The sequence below is a fragment of the Triturus cristatus genome, chromosome 2_1 (genome assembly GCF_964204655.1).
Source record: "Triturus cristatus chromosome 2_1, aTriCri1.1, whole genome shotgun sequence".
NCBI classification, from domain to species: Eukaryota; Metazoa; Chordata; class Amphibia; order Caudata; family Salamandridae; genus Triturus; species Triturus cristatus.
This window is the reverse complement of record NC_140581.1, coordinates 381663996-381685148: the sequence shown is the minus strand read 5'-3', so window position 1 is coordinate 381685148 and position 21153 is coordinate 381663996. Positions and strand designations below refer to the sequence as shown.

General features: G+C 41.8%; 1 protein-coding gene and 1 long non-coding RNA gene across 5 annotated transcripts in view; one reads left to right on the top strand and one right to left on the bottom strand.

Annotated features, from left to right (window-relative positions):
- The window catches only part of LOC146865345 (ATP synthase subunit C lysine N-methyltransferase-like), a 262764-nt gene that overhangs the window by 54688 nt on the left and 186923 nt on the right, over window positions 1-21153 (top strand). For all 4 annotated transcript variants that reach the window (XM_085631428.1, XM_085631422.1, XM_085631416.1 and 1 more), the window contains exon 2: window positions 19983-20169. In XM_085631428.1, coding sequence (XP_085487554.1) covers window positions 19999-20169 — 171 coding nt within the window. In that variant the 5' untranslated portion in view covers window positions 19983-19998. The remainder of the gene's footprint in view (window positions 1-19982; window positions 20170-21153) is intronic.
- LOC146865346 (uncharacterized) overlaps window positions 18416-21153 on the bottom strand; it is a 35064-nt gene continuing 32326 nt past the window's right edge. Inside the window, exon 3 of the long non-coding RNA XR_014970084.1 lies at window positions 18416-20747. This is a non-coding gene — a long non-coding RNA (uncharacterized LOC146865346). The remainder of the gene's footprint in view (window positions 20748-21153) is intronic.

Here is a 21153-nt window from a genome sequence, read left to right as displayed (position 1 = left end):
TAGGCGAAACTGATGCATTACCAATGCTTCTTTACCTCTGCATTAGCTGCTGCTCCGCCGAAGCCCTGCTTCATGTGCAGTTTTTAAAAAGACCATTTTTAGGCAGATAGTAAGTTTACAACCTCTTGTATACATATATCTCTGTGGGCCAAATGCCATTCCGTGCGTGTCATTTGTATGTTTCAATGTCCTTTAAAAATACTTGCTTACTAGTGGTCAGTCCTGCCTCTTTGTCCCTCCTTTTTCCTCCAAGGAGCAGGGACTTAGTACAATATCATTACGCTTTGTTCTGTTGATCTGCGCGTGGGGGGACTATTTTATTATGTTTTCAACTTCGTGTTACTCTGTAGGTGCTCAGACGTAGCTACTTACATTTTATTGCAGTATTCACCCTCCAAGTTCCTTCTGTGTGGCTGATATTGTTTTGTATTCTTCCCAAAGGCAGCTCCCAGGCTGTCTTGGAATGCAAGCAATTAATTATTTAAGTCTGTCTCCTTGAATGGACCACATTAAATAAATGCAGAACAAGAATGCAGGGTCAGCACAAGGGTGGTGCGAGCACACTGGATACTGACTTCAGAGGGACAATGTTTACAAATTAATTTTGCTTTTAAAAGAAAGCACTTGCTAACACGTTCCTGGCCTCCAGCAATTTACAGACAATAAAAATTTCAAGGTAACTCCTTAATGTTCTTGCTGGAGAGTTCTGAGTTGTCTAGTGAAAGACGTTTTGACTCATCACAATGTAGCGCAGAGGGTTCATATGATAGCCGCAAAGAAAGTGTACCATGCAGATCTCAAAGTGCATAAAATGTAAATAGGTCAGTGGGTTACTGCTTTCCTGTTACTTGCAGCTTAAAGGTTAAAATCCTAACATAGAACAGTGAATTTAGAACTGTCATCAAAGAACTGCATGCACTGCAAAGTATAGATTAGAGCAGATATTAATGTTATTTTTATTTAAGAGAACACCCAATTATAGTGCTCTGTTTTCAATTCTGCTTCTGGGGCCCAATCACTCTTTAGCAATGCTGCCTAACAATATACATGACTTGTGACTTCTACTCCCTGTAGTTCTCTGTCTTATGTAACATTTCCTTTACGCTTATTTATACACGTATGATTGATTGTGTCTGTGTAATTTGTGTGTGATGCAAAGTGCTCTGACACCTTACACTGGTATGAGTGGCACTTTATAACTAATTAAATGCACCTGAACGTTGGTGGTTATGGAGCTCTAAGGGGCACTGTTAAAGGGTGGTGGTGGTGAGGGAATCCGCATCAGTCAGCCTTACCTCAACATCACGTCAGCACCACCACAGCACCAGCTCCTCATCAGTGCTCCACCACTAGTGCAGCACCAACTCAGCATCAGCGCAGCACCACCTTAACACCAGCATTGCACCATCTCAGCTTTAGCACAGCACTATCTCAGCATCAGTGCACCACCTCAACACAGCACCAACTCAACATCACTCAGCACCACCTGAGCACTAGCTCAGCAGCACCTCAGAACCAGTGCAGCACCACCACCACAGCATCACTCAGCACCCCACCACCTCCTCATCAGTGAGCCACCACCAGTACAGCACCAACTCAGCGTGAGTGCAGCACCACCTCAGCATCAGTGCAGCACCAGCACAGCACCATCTCCGCATTAGCACAGCATCACCTGAACACCACCTCACCATCAGCACAGCCCCATCTCAGCATCAGCACAGCGCTGCCTCCTCATCAGTGCAGCACCACCTCAGCACCAGTGCTGAACAACCTCTGCATCAGCGCAGCATTATCTCAGCATCAGCACAGCACTACCTCCTCAGTGCACCACCAACTCAGCACCAGCGCAGCACCACATCAACATCAGTGCCATCTCAGCATTAGCACAGCACAATCTCCCCATCAGTGCACCACCACCGGCACAGCCCCACCTCAGCAGCAACTCAGGACCCATGCAGCACCATTCCAGCATCAGCGCAGTACCACCTTCGCATCAGTACAGCACCAACTCAGCATCACTCAGCACCACCACCTCAGCATCACTCCGCACCAGTGCAGCACCACCACCTCAGCATAACTCAACACCACTCAGCACCACCACAGCATCACTCAGCACCGCCACAGCATCACACAGCACCACCTCAGTATCACTCAGCACCACCTCAGCATCAACACAGCACCACCTCCTTATCAGTGCCCCACCAACTCACTATTAGTACAGCACCACCTCAGCACCACCTCCGCATTAACACTTTACCATGTGCACCACCTCAGCACAACAGCGCATCAGCATCACGTAGCACCACCTGAGCACCAGCTCAGCACCACCTGAGCACCAGTACAGCAGCACCACCTCAGCATGACTAAGCTCCACCTCATCATGACTCAGCACCACCTCACCATTAGCACAGCACCATCTCCGCATCAATGCACCACCATCAGTTCAGCACCATCTCAGCACAAAAGCAGCCCCACCTCAGCAGCAACTCAGGACCAATGCAGCACCACTTCAACATCAGCGTAGCATCAAATCAGCCCAGCACCAACTTAGCATCACTCAGCACCACCTGAGAAGCAACCCAGCACCAGCTGAGCACCAGTTCAGCACCACCACCTTAGCATGAACCAGCACCTCATCACTCAGCACCACCTCATCATCACCCCAGCATCACCTCCTCACAAGTTTACCACCAACTTAGCATCAGTGCAGCACCACCTCAGCACCTTTGCAGCACAACATAAACACCAGCACAGCACCATTTCCACATCAGTGCACCACCACCAACACAGCCCCACCTCAGCAGCAACACAGCACCACCTCAGCATCAGCAGGGCATCACCTCAACACAGCACCAACTCAGCATCACTCAGCACCAGCACCTCAGCATGACTCGGCACCACAGCATCACTCAGCATCAATCAGAATCACACAGCCTCACCTCAGTAACACTTAGTATCACCTCCACACCAGCACACCACCACCTCTGCACCACTTCAGCATCAGCATTACTCAGCACCACCTCAGTGTGCCTTCGGAATCTGGCATCTATTAATTCTCTCCTAGTGTCCGTCCGCTGCTCTTGTTGTAATTCAGGTACTATTTCTCAATCTCCACCCTCTTGTTGTTTATGTCCTCCATTCATAACAAAAAAAAGCTATAGCAAACAAGCATTACAACAGGCAGGAAGAGGTTGCCAGCATTGTAAGGACAAAAAAAATAGAAGACATGTTTTGTTAATTCTTTTTTAATAGTCATTCAATTGTACATAATGTCTTCTTTAAACTCTACTACATAACACTCCACAACACAAAATACAATTTCACATACTTACACTCCATTACACACAGTCCCACTCAACATCATTCTAAAACTCTAAAACACATAATTACTATCCACATAATACAAGCGCACACCATACCACATAATTCCAATACACAAATCCACACCACACAATACCACAACTAATAAGCCCAATCCAACTAACGTAATTGGTACACACAACATACATCCACTCCAATCCATAACACATAGGTAAGAGACATTTACATTTACAATGCCAATAGCCCCAACTTTCCTTTTTAAACACAGATCTGATGTTTAGCTATAACCTATTTATTTTCCATCACCAAAAACGCAAAACTATATACACAGTTCCATGCCACACAAATCAGCTCCACACGTTTCCAATCCACACCACATATTTTAACACCAAACCACATAATACAATTCAACAACACAATTACACAATACACCACATACTTCCAATCCACACCACACGATTCCACACCGTGCCACAAAATTCAACAGCACAACACATAAACTGTAGTCAAAAACATACAGTATGGTGCACCAAATGGCACTTATAAATCAGGATCAACAGTCCAAAAGCAAAAAATTTCCGATTCTTGTGTCAATCTTTTTTTAATTATAAACGTAGGTTGGAATGATCCTTATATATACGACATTCAAACAGCCAACGTGTTTCGTACAAGACTGGACTTCTTCAGGGCAAAAAGCAACAAACTTAATTATTCCACCGTACAGAAGAGATTCCAGATCTCAATCTCCACAGCAATTATGTCCTACGGCCATTGTATTCATCCAGTAATACAATATATAACAAGTTATGACACTCCTATCCAAGCCAGGCACTTTATGTGAGGAAATTCCAAAGTATATACAGAGGAGAAACAGTCATGGAGTCTGGTAGAAGTCCCTGGCTTGGATAGGAGTGTCATAACTTGTTATATATTGTATTACTGGATGAATACAATAACTCAAGCAAATGCGAGACCGATTGCATTTCCAATGCTTGTTATTATAAACTTGTCATACCAGTCACATTAATAAAGGAACTGAGCACAGTGGTTTACACAGTTGTACAAGGTACATGTATCAGGTGAAGAAAAGAAGTAAACGCCGTTTTCCACTTGAACCGGAAAGCTTAATGCATGCTCTTACAAGTACATCTGTTTTCGAATCAGGCTGTTCAACTTTTTTGAATTAGTAAAGCATTGATTCACTAACTTTTGATAGGTAAGGGCTGCAAGACTGAATTTCCTGCATATGCATAATCCTGTATGGTACTAGTGTGTTAAGATTTTTATTGCTTATAGTGAGTATTCTAACATGGGGAAAGCACATATAATTGACTTAAGCTGAGTGAAGTGATCATAAGAAGGCATCCACATCCCTTGCTGGTATCACTATAGTTTGCACACACTTTACACTTTTTACAGCAAGAGGTTTCAAGTGGCAGAAGAAAGGTGACCTACTCAAAGGATAGGGTGGGAAGGAAAGATTAGCACTCAAGCCTTCCACTTAACGTCTGCATGTAAAAGCTCTTGTATAATCCTTGTTTGAGGTTTGGGAAAAGGGAATATACTCTGGTGTGAAATTCTTCAGGAATGCTGGAGCAGATGGGAACCTGTGAATGGAAATTTCTTTTTGATGATGTTCGTAGTAAATGGGCCAGCCAATGGTCAGGTTAGTAGGATAGGAAGCGCTCTTTAAGGGTCCGGGCGGTTTCTGCGGTGAAAGGTACTGTGGTATAGCTTTTCACATACTAGCTTATCTCTAGAATAGGAACTGGGCCAGAGTTCTGCAAAAAACGGAAGGGGTAAGTGTATGAATTGTAATCCTATTAATTAAAGAGTCATCACTAATATCTGACTAGTTTTACTATTTAAATTACATTACTTGACCCACACTAAGAGATAACTACCTACTCTACATTAGAAACGAATGTAGAAAAAAAAATACCTGATTACTGCTCTAAAGAATCCCTACCTGCCTGAAATATTCCTGTGGATAGAATTGCCTCAAGCCATGCCTTGAATCTGTGAGACTATAAGGGTACTCCACTGACAAGTGCCATTAGTTTCATCCTGAACATCACGGCCTTAGGGATATAGGCCCAGCCAGGGAATTGTGGTTTTCACTGTGGAATTCCTCTTTCAGGGTTGGAAAATACATAATATACTAGGGCACACAAAGATGACTGAATGCCTGGCAGGAAGAAAACCTATGGACCAGTTACAACAGGTCATTTCATCTACGTGTCCCTGTGCAACTTATATCCAATGCCTGTGAGTGTAGAGGATCCTGTGAAAAAGGAAGCGGGTGATGCTGCAGACAAATCCAGCAAACCTGTTGGAAACTGGACATTTAGCTGTGGACCTGAACTTGAGTTGTGGGAATCCCGCTGCAAGTGGCACATAACTTTTTCAACCAAGAATACAGTGTTACTGGAATTTCTCAAAAGTTGGATTCTGAAAAATGTCTTCAGGGTGCAAAGCCTACCTATGAAAGATGCACCCTTGAAGGCTTCCTCTTAGCGGTCTACCTGATAAGAGCTCTGGCACGAAGTTTAAGGCTTCTGTTTTGGAGCCCTTCCTTATGACAACTTTGCTCCTGGCCCTGCTAAGATCTTTAACCTCCAGGAGGTTACTTAGTACAAAGGCACATCTTTGACAGGTACAAACTTCGAATGAGGGAGGAGATTTGGTCTATTGGCTTGAACTGCTAACTTTAGAAACTGGGATCCAGGTTTGAATCACGGTTTTGGTGTTTTGTTCAGCAGTGTGTGATTCTGGGCAAATCACAATCACACTGTACCTGAAAAAAGTAAAGTGTGAAATGTCTTTGTGTAATCAATCAATCAATCAAAGAACCTTTATTTCAGCAGATTGTCCATAAAACTGCTTGTGCATTACAGTAACATTTCATTAAGACAATACATGTGGGCACTTGCTCAGACACGTGATCAGACCTCATAGCCTTGGGTTAAAATTGCCATCACATAGGCCAGCAACCCATAAAATAAACAACGATGTGTACAAATATAAAACATTAATAAAACAAATATAAGTCATATTGCTACCACTAAAACGTACATAAAACCAAAAATAATGAAAATGAATTAAAAAATTTTTTAAAAAGGGACCAAGTCCAGTTAAAACATTGTAGAATTGTCAGTGTGAACCTGAGAGTTGGTATTCAAAAGCGATTTGCGTACACTCCACATAGAAAATAAAGAGCACAACACTGCAAATACAATAGGCAGATGAGTGTTATATTTCAATAGTCTAAATGCCTCTGCGCAGTGCTGGGTTCCCAGGTTTCTGCATAACTGGCTCAACCAACAATGCCTAGCCTTCCTACAGCCCGGACAAAAGAAGAATACATGGAGTTCTGACTCCTCTCTTTGCTGCAGGCTGGACAGCCCAAAGGGGTTGAGCCAGCCCATTTGTTCGTGAAGGCATGCAGTGGGAGGAGCCCATTCCTAAATTGTAAGTATAGCTTCCTGGCTGGGGCGAGATGAATGTCATCCGATACAGACTCTAAGCCATACTGATCTTTAATTCCCAGGAAAGCTACGGGTGAGAGAGCCAGTTGTAGAGCCCCCTGCAAGTGTGTGAGTTTGCTCTCCCTATAACTACATGCCAGTTCCTACCTGGATATTATGGAGCAGGCTGCCTCAGCATTATGTCATAAGTTCGGTCTACCCATAGCCAAAAGTGTGTCCCTGACATGAGCTACCCATGGTAGTTTATCCACACCATGGAGGCTCAAAACCTCGCTCAGCTCTACCCTGTATTCAACCAATTCCGGGGTGGCCCACAGGCAATACCAGAATGCGAGGGGTCTAAAAGCAATATTGTCTGCAATTGGCCTTACCCCAAGGTCCAGGCGAAGCGGTGTAAGGGGGGAGCTGAGGGAAAGACCAAATAGCTACCTGAAAAAGGTGTTCTCGATCTTAGTTATGGTACAGGTAGAACAGTGCCCCCAGATTTCAGCCCGTACATGCTGTCACCCCTGACTTGCACTTTGTAAATTTTGACTAACGGACCAACAGGTTTTTGGATGGAGTTTCTGAATAACTTGGACAAACCCCCCATGGTCAGAGCTAACTTTAAGCAGTTTTTTTTTATATTTGAGCTCCCCAGTCATTTTTTTCTGTTAGGGTGACCCCAAGATACTCTAATACGAACACCTTCTCCAGGGAGGTGCCTTGTAAGCACGGGTTTGGTCGGCTACTGCTAACTGGATTGAAGACCATATATTTGGTCTTCTGGGTGTTGATATCAAGCCCCCTACATTTACAGAAGGCATTGAAGTTGTCGAGGATCCTCTGTAAGCCCATAGGTGATTTAGAGAGCAAAAGACTATCCTTTTCTGCAATTAAAGTGTCTACCAGTGCATTTATGAATAGGCAGAAAAGAGTAAGGGCAAGGACACAACCTAGTTGGACTCCTCTGTCTATGGGTATAGAGGTGATGAGTTCTCCGTATTTGCCAAACCTGATTTGGGCATAATGACATAGATAGGCTGGGGTCCTCAAATCCTTCACAATTGCCCACAATTTGTCTCTTGGCACCAAATCAAATGCAGATTTTATGTCCACAGAGATTAAATAGAGGCTGCCACCCTCTATAGACACCGTCTTCCAATACAGGAGTTGGATCCTGATGATTTGATCTATTGTGGACGTCTTTTCTCTAAAGCCAGCTTGAAATGGTCTCAGGACTTTGTGCTCTTCGATCCAGGTCTGGAGCCGGCCCAGCAGTACACGAGCAAAGATTTTTTGGCTGATGTCAATTAGACTTATAGGTCTATAATTTATGGGAAGAAGTGGTGAACCCTTTTTTAGATGGGCAAGATTTCCGCACCAGCCCAAGTAGCAGGAATCGCCATTCCCTGTAAAATAGTGTTATACATGGTCCACAAATATGGGGCTCTTTACGAAAGAGGTCCCCTTGGATCTTATCTAGTCCCGGTGCTTTGGACGGGGCTACTTTGTTTATGGCACTAGTAATCTCTTTTAGAGTTATCTCGGGGGCCTCAGTGTAGGATTTCTGTGGAGAAGGGAACTCATTGGCTGAAATGCCACTCTCATCCTCCAACCTTGAATAGAGGGCCTCAAAATGTGTCTTCCAGACATCTGCCACAATATTGAGTCCAATGGGCTGTTTCCCTTCACAACAGCCCATATTTACTACGTTCCAAAAATACTTCTTGTCGTGGTTGGCTAGGGCCCTTCTCAGACAGTCTAATTTGTTCAACTCCCACTTTTTTTACGCATCAGCAATGGTGTTTTTATATATCGCCTGCTTTTCTCTGATTAGAGTCCTGTCCTTGACTTTGATAGTGTCAATGAGAGCTAACTTGGCCTTTCGGTAGCTATCGCTGAACCAAGAGTGTAGGGCCTTTTCATGCTTCCTTGTTCTACTGATTGGGAAGAAGGTGTCGGCCATTGTGGATGTCAGCGCATTGTTGATCTCAGCAACATGCATGAGGGAGCTGAATATGCCAACGTTAGAAAGAGTGTTCCGCGGCCATTAGGAACGGGATGATGGATTCATATAGAGTGGACAGCTTGTCGGAAGGTTTATGTATATCCGTCCACCGAACTCTCCTCCTGCAGTTGGTAAGTGTTAGCCTATTGTCCGGTGTGGATTTTGGACCGAGTGCGATCTCAAAAGTCAGCATTGCCGCCTCTAGGCATTGTGATCGCTGTCGTGGCAGGGCACAATCTCAAAATCAGCCACCCTGTGCCAGAACCTCATTTCTACCAAGATGTAGTCTAGAATGGAGGAATGCCCTATTCTATTAAAAGTGTAATTCCCCGGTGAGTGCAATTTGGTGCGACCATTGCATGCCCTTAGGGAGTGTAATCCCAACTTGATATACATGATCTACATATTTTTTGCCAACACCCGTTGTAACGCAAAGCACTTGTTGCTTCCTAGCTAAATACAATTTCAGGTCTCAATTATGAAATTCAGTAGCAAAGCAAAAATGTCTTTCTTAGCCCCTCAGCAAGTTACATTCAACACTAGTAATTTGGGTAATCTAGATCTTGCAGGTATGCAAGGGCACACTATACATATTGACAGTAGCTAAAGGAGCTTGCACTGGCACACTGGGGATGTACAACACAGTTGCAGTGTCTCGTCCACAGATAAAAGTAAGAACGTTCTATGCAGCTATTTTGGGATGTTTTCCTGCCTTTGTGAATGCATGCATACATGCTCATCTGCATATTGTCTTCTTTTGCAGTAGCAGTGCCTGAGGCATACATATTCAGAGATCTGTATTGGGCAGTCGCGTGAAACTTTGTGGACGCGAGGAACCCCAACATTTATACATCCCAAAAGATACCTCAATAGCACGCCCAGGGGTGGATGGGTCTGGGATGGTGTTAATCCCCAATTTCATGAGGCAATGTGTCCTAAGACAAGGCACCACACAACATCAAAATAATGCAGCTAATTAAGAAAGGACAGACTCAATAGGTGATTTCTAGGGCAGAATTAGCAAATTTTGAAAGATTTATTACAAAAATCCAAAATTGTACAGTACACAAGTTGTAAAGGGCAGATACATATGTCTTTTCAATCATGGCTCTCGGTAGAGGATAGTAAGCAAATTCAGGAAAATTTAAAGTCCCAAATGAGCAGCAGAATCAACAAGAAATCAGACAGCATCCCTGGTAGCATTGGAAAGTCTTCAGGAAAGTTCTGGCTCGAGGGTTTATATGGAAAATCGTCTCATAGACCATAACTAAAGCTGCAGATTCATCATGGTGTGAGCAAGAGTTTTAATTTCAGGAAATCAGAGCATGGTGTTATTAAACATCATATTACGTTACCATCTAAGCACTATCAAATTACATGACTATTGATTCAACCTCTCTATGCTAATGTCATTCAGAGATGGGAAGGCAAAATAGTTACTAACCAACCAGGAACTATTGTGTATGAAGAACATACAGTAAGCTAAAGGAAGGGACCTTAAATGATCGCAACATTACGGAGCCCATGTTGGAAAGTTTTCCTTAAGAACAGCACGAACGTCATTGGAAATAAACATGACTTTGCTTGACTTTGTGCTACAGAAATTATAAACAGTGAACGTGCAGGGTGGCATCCATTTTGAACAAGATGGCATTGAGGCCTAACTGAGGCCTAGTTAGCATAAGACAGGAACATGCAATTAGAAAAGCCATAGTGAATTTGTTCCAAAGACAAGATTATCAGAAACATGTATACATATAAATTCAAGTTTAAGTCCGCATTTTACACATTGTTATTAATGCACAATTTTATAATCCCCGACTTTATTAAGTTCAGTCTCATTCCACTTCCTGATAAACATTCCTTTTTTTCTTTTTGCACCCTCAGTTTAGAACTATTAGTTCAGGACTTTTGAACAAGAGAAACAAAACAATTGCACAAAGAAACACAATAATTGCAAATGCAAGTATAGTTTTAAGTATACCCGCTCCCGAGCTATCAGTCCACTCATCAGCCTGACTAAAACTCTTTCCTATCTCACTAACCCAGGAACCTACTGCTTCCCACAAGTCAAACTCTTAAGCTTGAACTTCGCTAGATATTAGTTTTGTTGTAATTTATGTTAGTGCAGCTGCTGTATTAGAAGTGAGTCAATTAACAAGCGTAGATAATCTATAATATTTACAGCCACTCCAATCAATGGAATCATAGCCCCTAACACATCAAATACAATCTGCCCAAAATCACTTATCACTCTCTTCGAACCAACAGCAACACATCGCGTTCACATGATGGTCTCGAGGAAATATATTACAGCCAAATAACAAGAACCCTCCGAGTTACATGGCAGGATCAAATAAGCAGTTTTACTACATACATAGTAAATCCCTTTAAGTATAGCTTCTTCCCCAAGCAAAAAATCTCCACTGACATTAGAACTCCTTTCAGATGCAAGTTTTCCCACAAATTCACCTCCTTTAGATTCATGACTCACCATACACAGTTCTCCCTTTGTCTCATGCACCGTTCTCAGCCTTCGATGCAAATTTGAAAATCTAAATTCCTCTTCAGCCTTCATGTGCTGTGTGATTTGCTTTTCATCCTTCCAATTTCTCAAAAGCTTCATTGTTCTCATTATATTCTTTAACAAATTCACATTCTTCTTTACAAAAGCTACAAACATACTCCTTTTCACTCTGTTTAGTCTTAAGGTTAATTTGTGTAACTGTACGCAAATATTTACTATAGGCTAACTTAGTCGGAGAATCTTTGTAAACAGAAGCATTATCTAACTAAAGGTTGAAATCTGACAAGTAAGAGATAGAAACTCCTGTTTATTAAATATACTAATAGTAAGTAGCTGTTTAAAGTTGCTCGGTTACTGCAGAAGAAGGAAGAAAAGTGCATACCATACTTAAGCCCCACACTATCAACATATTCACCCAACATTTCTGTAAAAATATTGTCATTGTATCAACTAAATAATGTTTCCTATGTCAGTGTATTTGGCTCAGTTTCAATATGTACCTTAGTTCATCCTCTGTGGAGACATATCCTACCAGAGTAATAAGGCACCAGAGTATACAAACTAAGACGATTAATATCGCTATTAGTAAAATCATGCAAAACATTGTACAGCTTCTGCTGTATTCTATTTCAATTGAGATCAAATACCACAATTTAAAGAATAAGAAACTTTTAAAATCAGTCTTCAGGATTTTATTTTTCAAAACAATCATTTTTTTTAAAACTTACGCAAAATTAAAACAGACTTCAAAATCAATTTCTGTTCAGTTTGTTTACTCCATTAATAATCAAAAGACATTATTTCTTCATCTAGATTCTTTTCAAAGTTCAACGTATATTTTAAAACAGTTCTACCACTATGAGGTTTGCAAAAGCTGGCTCTTCGTCTAGTTTGTTTTCAAAGGTGAATTAGCAACAGGTTATTGTACTGTAGTTCTGGGTATCTGTCTCTTCTTCTTCATCCTCAGATAGAGATGCCAGATATGCCCATTTAGGTGAGGCATACTTTCTGTTTGGGATTATCTTTCTTGTTGGTCTTTTAGCAACAGGTCTTTCACTCACTTTTCTCTGAATCAATTTCAACAACTTTTGTTTATTCTCTGATCTATTCCAACCTTTTATTTTCCCAGTGTCTTTTCTTACACATTCTCTTCACTGCCGTAGGTGATAGGACACTCCTTGCTACTTTTTCAGTATGATCACCAAGATAAATAACTTTTTCACAATATTGCATCTTTGTAGGTGAAACCTAGTAACCATTTTCATCAAGATACAGAAGTGCAATTTTATCTTAGTTCTTTTTTGTCCTTGATGCCACAAGCATGTCATCAATGTTTTAGACCAAGACTGAGTTACAGGGCAATTGTAAACTCTCCAAATCTTTCTTTAGGCTCTGATGAAAAATCGAGGGAGTTCTAGTATACCCCTGTGGGATTTGACACCAAATGAGGTTTTTATGTGGAAATCAATATGGGAAAAGAGTACCCACATGCAGAGAATTGGAGAAGAAACCTTGGCATATTTCAATGACTGTATACCAATCTGCATCTGCAGGAATCTCGAACAATGCTACAGTAGGATTCTCTACCACTGGACAACATGGGATCACAGTTTGCTTTATCTTTTTAAGGTCCTGCACTATTCTTCATTTACTACTGTTTTTAATGCCCATCACCGGAGAGTTGCAAGGACTACCAAGCACCGCTCCTAGAATACCTTGTCCTATCATTTTTTCAACGGCAAGCTTCCTTTCTACCTCTTTTGAAAGTCAGTATTTGCTAATCATAGGAAAAAACTGCATTGGGTTTGACTTGAACTGTGGCTGGTTTGGCACTTTGTTTTATAAATCCCATTTCTTTACTTGTAAAATCCCATACCTCTTCTTTGACATTGATTTAAATCCAAAGATCGGTTCTTTTTTGTAAGAACCGGAACCAATTAAACTCTTAAGTCTTCAGACTTGATTTTAAGCACTGAGCCTTCATCTTGAGTTTCAATTGCAACACCACCCGGTGTGCAATACATCACACTGTTCATTTTGCAAAGCAAGTCTGATAATAAACGAACAGGACTCGAGTCACGCAACATGAACTAATGATTTTTCCCCATTGACCCTTTTTTAACTGGAACATCTGCCATAAGCTGACTAACAATCTGTTTATTGCTAATGCCTTTATCTCGGACTGGAATCCCCAGAGAATGGTACCGGTAGCCATTCACATCACCATCTACATATGTACCTCTCTGGTCTTCCTATAGGACTGCACCACGCATGGAGTCTTCCTCCTTCCTCAGGCACCATTAGTGAAAATTAGTTGCTGGACGCCCAGGAGAAGGACTGCAAGTCCAAAAGTTCTTGCTGTTTGTTAAGCAGCTGAGGAGGAGAGGGCCCCCTCCCTCTGGCCATCACACTACTAAAGAGGCAGCTGCTCCCCGCTGCAAGAGATTCCCAGGAGAGGGACTGCAAGTCAGAGAGTTCTTGCTGTGTGATGTGGGTGGAAGGGGCAGAGAAGGAGCCCGCCCCCCCCCCCCCCACCTCTGGTCATCACTCTAAAGAGTGAAAATCAACCAAAACCAAATGGTGGCAAAACTGCGTGGAATGCCCAGGAGAGGGACTATAAATCTCAGAGTTCTTGCTGTGTGTAGAATGAGTGAAGGAGGAGGGCCCTCTCTCTGTTCTGCTACTAAAGTGCCAGCTGCTCTGATGCCTGGGCAAAGAGTGGGCCCATTTGCGCCTGTCAGAGCCAGGAGGAGGCAGGGTTGTGTAATATTGTGACAGCTTCAGTCTCTGATTCTAGCGTAGTCTGTAGCTGGAACCAGGACTACTGTCAGTAATATAGAACGATGCGGTGTTCTTTGGTGGGGGAATTCGATGTCAGGTGGGTTTGCTGTGTTTCTTGGCAGCTCGGTTTAATAAAAAAAAAACTACTTCCTGCAGCACCCTTACGAGTGAGCGTCTCCTGCTTGTATCAGCCACAGGCTCTCCCCCCTCCCCCTTCCACTTTTCCGGACCCTCGCATGACCCTTCAGCTTCACAGTGGGTAAGAGCAGGCCAGTTGCAAGTACTATTCCCCCACGCAGTATTGCCACCATTAATAGCATTTTGGAAAGAGCCGTGGTGTGGTTGCCATAGAACCTGCTCTCACAGGACGGAGACTGCTGCTAAATAACAGGAACCTGCATGAACTGTGAACACAGCTAATCGTGCTGGCAGTGTGACACCAGACTCCTGCCCTTCTATCCCAATACAAACCATGCCTGCCCCTATTTCCCCGATCGCCCTGGTGGCTATGCGAAAAGAAAGGGTGGCAATTCAATGGAACATAATGACAATATGACCCAAAGGATGCCCATATCTATGCGAACAGCACTGACTATTGGTTGCTGGATGAATGCTGTGCCAGACTTAGCCGGAGTTTAAAAGAAAAACTGCTGCAAATTATGGAGAGATTAGAGCGCATTGCTTGCCAGAAATGCTGCAAGCACTACAAGTTCGTAGTTGCATCAACGGAACGGCAGCACAATTTTGTACCATGTTCTTTACCATGTTCAGCAGCCCTTAGTGGTCAGAGCTATGCTCTCATGCCAGGTATCCCGCCCTTATCACCTTGTGCTCCTAGCCAGAGTCTAATGACGCAGATGGTCCCCTCTCTCTTACCATGCAAAATTCTCCCATTTAGCTCACCTGAGACTCCTAGCAACACTGGTCAGGAAATTCGCACACATATGGATGTTGGTGGCACAGAGCAGGCCCTATCCAGGTATATAACCTAAGAACCCTCCCACAGCAATGTAATGTTTGATTTGTCCCCCAGGCATGCCCCTGTGTCTTGCTCTTAGCCAGTGTCCTTGAGTTGAAGGGAAATCACGAGGAAACGGGAACCACTCACGCATAAAATGCGACATTGGATCTTAGCAAACGGGCTTGATCACTATTCATGGAAATCAGATTATCATGACTAGAGAAATGGGTTGGGTGGGACCCTCTAGAAAAACAAATAGCTGGTGATTGTATTGTTATACACCTTAAGAGCCTCATCTTTGTGAGAAGCCAATTAGCCTTCTGTTTTGATAAAACTGCTTCACAGAGTGCAGTTTCAACACTAACGTCGAGCTATTTCTACAAACCTCCACCTCTGGTTACTTGCAGTAGCTCCCATCTGACTCGTCAACATCCTCACCTGACCATTGCAGCAGGGTACACAAGCGCCACATTACAGAATAGATATGGTTATCCAATCTAATGCTCAATGTTTGACTTGTATCTGATTCTAGAACAATAGTACTCAAATTATTGGCAATATCATAGAAAGTGGCCTGAGAGTATCAGAGGGATTTACGCCAGAGACAGATAGAATGCAGGTAGTGTTGAGTCCAATATGGAACAGCCCGAATAGCAAGATTTGACAAACAAGTATGATATACTCCTTTTTTAGGAGACTTGGGCAACTTCTCCTTTATTTCCTAGTGGGTTTGCATGCTATTCTGTGCCTGCTACCCCTTGTGGATCTGGGCGTGCTAATGGTGGTTTGTCGAACTTGGTTAGCCGGTCCCTGAAGGTTTCAGTAACTATGCTAGAAACTGGTAATGATGTAATTCAGATTATGTACATAAAGGGACGCCACAATTTTCAAAATACTTGTTTAATTTTTATAACAAAGATGTTAGGTGTACAACCAGTGCAAATTTTTGATCAGCTTTGTGGCGGACACATGTAAAATTAGCGAGACCATTAAACACACTAATATTTTCTACGGAGCCTTTAATGCCAAAGTACTTGTTAGCAACTTCAGTCCCGGCTTACAAAATATTAATGCTATGGGCAATTGCTGGGATCGGAGCGGCAAGGAATTGGGATACCATGTTGCTGCACTTGACTTAATATGTCTGAGATTGGAAATGCAATGACGGAGGAATCCCAACATTTAATGGGAGAGGCTGCGCCTCAGTAATTGACTATATTTTTCTGTCATGTGGTTTACTTGAATATTTTAAAAGTAGAGACATTTTGAATGTGAATTAAGGGGACCATAATCCCTTGGCGGCATTATTTTCCTTCCTGATAGTGACTGTAGACTGCCCAGCACAAACCTTAGCCCAGCCCAAACCACAATGCAACTATCTTAGACTTGTTTGGATTTTGCCCAGCCCTAGTTTGTTTCTGGCTATTATAGTCCAAAGTAGTTTTGATTCTTTTTTAGTATGTCTTACAGAGGGAGCTGGCATGCTTCACGTAGCTAATGAATTTGCAAATATTTGTAATAGTATTCATTCATGCTTACTAAAACCTTTGCCCAAAGCATTTTCCAAGCCACGCTGGTTTGATACGGTGTGCTCCCACGCCAATTGATGGTAGTATAAACCACGGTCTTCGCGTCCAAAGGACGTTGTGGAAGTTGCAACCTCACGATCCCAGAATAAACAGGAGATAAAAAGAAGAAAAATGGAGCTTAACAATGTGCTTTGGGATCAACTGCTACTTGTATCCTATAGGAGACATCAAAGGATGTTTTGGCGCACAGTAAATGCCATTGAATTGAGTACCTTTACTGGAAACCATTCAAGCTGTCACATCACAGACAATATATGGATGGGGCATATATTGTGCTCCCTCTGACTGCTGTTTACCAAGTGCCCTTTGTAATGGTCTTGATACTAAACAATAAACTTATATTTGAATTTTCAGAAGTATCAGATGGCATGCAAGAGTCCTACAGGCAAGACCCCAGGTCCTGATGGTATGGTACATCTCTCTTGTGGATTCCTGCATGAGGATAGTCATAAGGGGGTTATTTCCCTAGGAGGGATCCACCCACAAGCCACCAGGAAGGACTTCAGTGTGGGAGAATTCCCCAAGGCATGACCAAGTGCTCCACACCTGATCAACATTTAATTCAGGACTGTATAAAAGTTTAAGAATCATGGCCTTTATCTGCTGTCTACTTCCTGTGTCGGTCTACTTCCTGCATACATCACAGGCTGACTGGCTTACAACACATTCCTGGGGAATCCATGCCTGTGTACACAAATCTTCTGTCTTTCATAGAACAATCCATACTTGAGCACCACATTGTGGTGGTCGTAGCCTGACTGCTACAACAGAGGCCTGCCACATGTCAGCAAGGGATTATAAACCTATGTGTTACAGCACCTGGGCATACCTCGTTGGAGTCTCATCACCACATATCCCTAACTCTATGAACCTGGCTCCTTCAGCCTGTGTGGTCTGAATTATTAAATTCAAGCGTATGTACCTACTGCGTGCCAAAACCCTCTCAGTGTGGGCAGAGCCAAATAATGTGGATAAATTCAGCCAGTCTCAAGCAGAGGTTGGCTTTTTCCTTACTCATGTTCAACAGTAGTCAGGGTTGGACTGGGTTGTAGGGCAATCAAACTGTGGTCGATGGGCTGGTCTAACAGAACAGTGTGTGAGACAGTTTTTGAAGCATTTTGTGGGTCTATTTTATGGTCAGGTGGGCTGTCTTTTTCTGTAGATTTCCCTGCTATTATCACAAACATCACCTGCAGCAAATACATGCATTCTCCCCTACCTTGCAGAATGCCCATGCACCATGTCTTTACAAGTTCAAAACTGGCCTGATATCCAAATGTGGGCCACTGTTTTAGCTATCTGGTTCACTAACGGGGGCCACTTCTAATTTGGTGCTCGGGCCTATTTTGTTTCTCAGTCCGACCCTGACAGTATTGTCCACATATATATTCTGTAGAGCATTATTTGTTGAAAGACATTTTTGTTTATTTAGTTTTTGGCACATTTTTGAAAACTTTGAAAAGATATTGCTATGTGAATTTTTAATTATTAATAAAAGGGAATTAGAAAAAGTTCATTTTGAGCATAAGGGGCAATATAAGGAAGATTTCTCATCTTTATGTTGCTGGAGCGAGTATTAGTCTAAATGAACACTGCTTACCGTCACATGGGCTGAACCCGCAGTTAGTATTTCTCGTGAGGTCAGATGAACCTTTGCCGTCATTGTTTTAGGGAAGATCAGGACATTTGCATCACTACAAATGAATATCACAATTTGTATTCTATGTTGAGTCAATAATGTGAGTTGACTATAAGTTTTAAGTGTTTTATTATTCAAAGTTTAGTAATCCATTTTTTTTTCAAAGTCATACGTTTTATTTGTATTCCAATAAATCAATCATGAACAGAAATCAGTAATAAAAAACAGGGTTAGTTATTAATCATAATAAAATGCATAAAGCACATTACATAAAGGAAAGACTCCCTACTCTAAGAATCGGGCAAAATGGTGTCATTCAGTACCCATAAAGAGTTCAAATTTGAAAGAGTGAGCAAAATTAAGCCTAAAGCTTTGGCATATAAAGCAATTCAAATGAATCAAAAATCAAAGCAGAACTTCCTATATAGAGAGGTTCAAGAAACTCAGAGTCTCAAAGCATCGTGGAATAAGGAAGGGTGAATAGGATTTGAAAATAGTGGTCCAGAAAGTGGAGGGGCATAAAGCATGGGGCTGGGAAAGTCATAAAAACAAGTGGTAACCTACTCTAGGAGCACACAATATTATAAACAGTTGAAAACGAAGTTGTAGTTCATGTTGCATCTTCTCCTAGGTTTTGTTCTGGAAGGGGTCCTTTGTAGTATAACTAATGTGCTTTAAGGCTTTTCCCACTTGTGTGTGTACTGTACAATGTAGGACACATGAAAAGTTGTAAAACAAGGAGAAAAAGAATCATTTCTCCTCGATATGCCTGCCTCGAGGAGTCATACGATTTTGGTTTTAATTACTCTCTTTCAATGTTTGAAGATAGGGATTTGTGTCAAAACCCATGGGTGGTTGCATGGAAACCCCCAAGCACCTCCCATAGAACACATACTTGACGCGAAATAACACCAAACAGCGCAATTTTTATTTACTTTGGGATACTATCCAACGTAAATAAGGATTTGAGTTGGATAGTAAACCCCACCCTTGCACAATACAAAGCTCTAGAAAACCTGGGCTTGAGTGTCAGTAAGAATCGGTGAGTATGAGTGCGATTAAGTGAATACAAGTGTGTGGGTAAGAATGGATATGAGTGAGAGCAAGAGAGTGTGTGATTGTGATGTTATGGTCATATGGCAAGCCTTCCTGGAAACAAAATTAGTCAAGGGTCATATGATATGACTTCCTGTGATGTCATTAAGGTGAAAGAGTATGTGATGTCACTCCTCTACCTCTGGCATATTGGTGGATCGACACCCATACAATACTCCTTGTAATTTTCTGTTAAAAGGTTACTCTTTGGAGTTCAGCCTGTACATAATGTTACATGTTTAGTTTACTCAGAGTTGGAGGCTGCCTTTAAATCCTGCAGTCCTTAGTTTAAGGTGATGCTGCAGTTTGTTTATTCTATAATCCTTTTTACAATCTGTATCCTTTTCCCTCTACATTCAAATGCCCAACTCACTGCTTTACTAACTTGTTGTTCAAATGCTATCATTGTGACTGACCGTATAAATGTTTTCATTTTTGTAGTCTAAATTTGAGTGAAGGGGCTGCCGGAGATATAGAAGAGTTTGAATATCAAATCAATCGTTTTGAATTGATGTGACCAAATAACTCACTTTATCGCTGGAACTACAATGCAAATTACAATATTTTGTATTTGCTTTCTTTTCCTTTTAGAAACCACAAAGAAGAAATGGAAGATAATATAGAAATTCTTCTGCTATTCAAGAGAAAAACCTTCCTTGCTAAAAATGATCAAATACCAAATTTAAGTTGGATCGTTTCAGGAGCTGTGGCTAGCGCTTATGGATTATGGGCAATGTTTGTTTTGCCTGGATTCCGTAAGGTTCCGTTCAAATTAAAGGTATTTTGTCATTCCACATCGTCAATAAATATTTTCACTGTACTTTATACTGGGTGGGATGACCACAAAGCCAATGAATTTTTCTGACGCAAAATGTAAAGTACATATATTCTTACAATATATACAATACATTCTTTTCATAATTATCTCTTTATACCCAAAACAGGATTAGAAGCTGTTATGATCTTACTCCTGTTAATCACAAACTGTGTACCTAGCATTCCAAAGATGTATTTACATCTCATTGTGGAATGTTAGTTAAGCATTGGCTCTGTTATCATGGAGCTTCTTCTAAGTTCCAGGCAGTGGCAGAAAACATGGAAGAACTGAAAAACGTGAGAATGGATCTAAGAAAACTTAACGAGTGGACAGGAAGGTAGCAACTATGACTTAGAATAAAGAAAGGTAATTGAGTCAAGAGAAAGTGGAGACCATTGTCTAGGGGTTATAAGGGTAATTGAGAGAAGATGTGACATTATGGCCAGAGCTGCTGAATTTGGAGATGGGGAGCAAGGTTCGAGCTTCAGCGTCTGCTCAACATCCTGTGTTTCTCGGCAAATCACGTAACATCCTCATGCCTACAAAATAAATGTTGTTGTGAAATGTAATTGGTGCTATATTAAAAAAAAATGTTTTATAACCTTTGTTTTACCAAACACTATTGATGAAAATGTTGTCTTTACCCAATAAACAATTTATTTCACTAGGCCCATCTCATTATCAAACCCTTTGTCTCTCAATAGTCTCACTTTTTTCTTGATGCCTACAAACCATGGTCTTCTGATGGATCTTTTTGTTGAAACGTGCGCAATTATTTTATGAGGCCATAGGATAAAATAATTGTTACCTCAAACCAAATCTAAACACTTTCTCAGCCACAGATACAATTGCCTTGAGGCATGAAATACGTCTAAAAGAAGGAGACAAAATCGCTAGAGATCGCTCATAATTTTTTTTATCTAATGCCTCGTTTTGCATGGACAA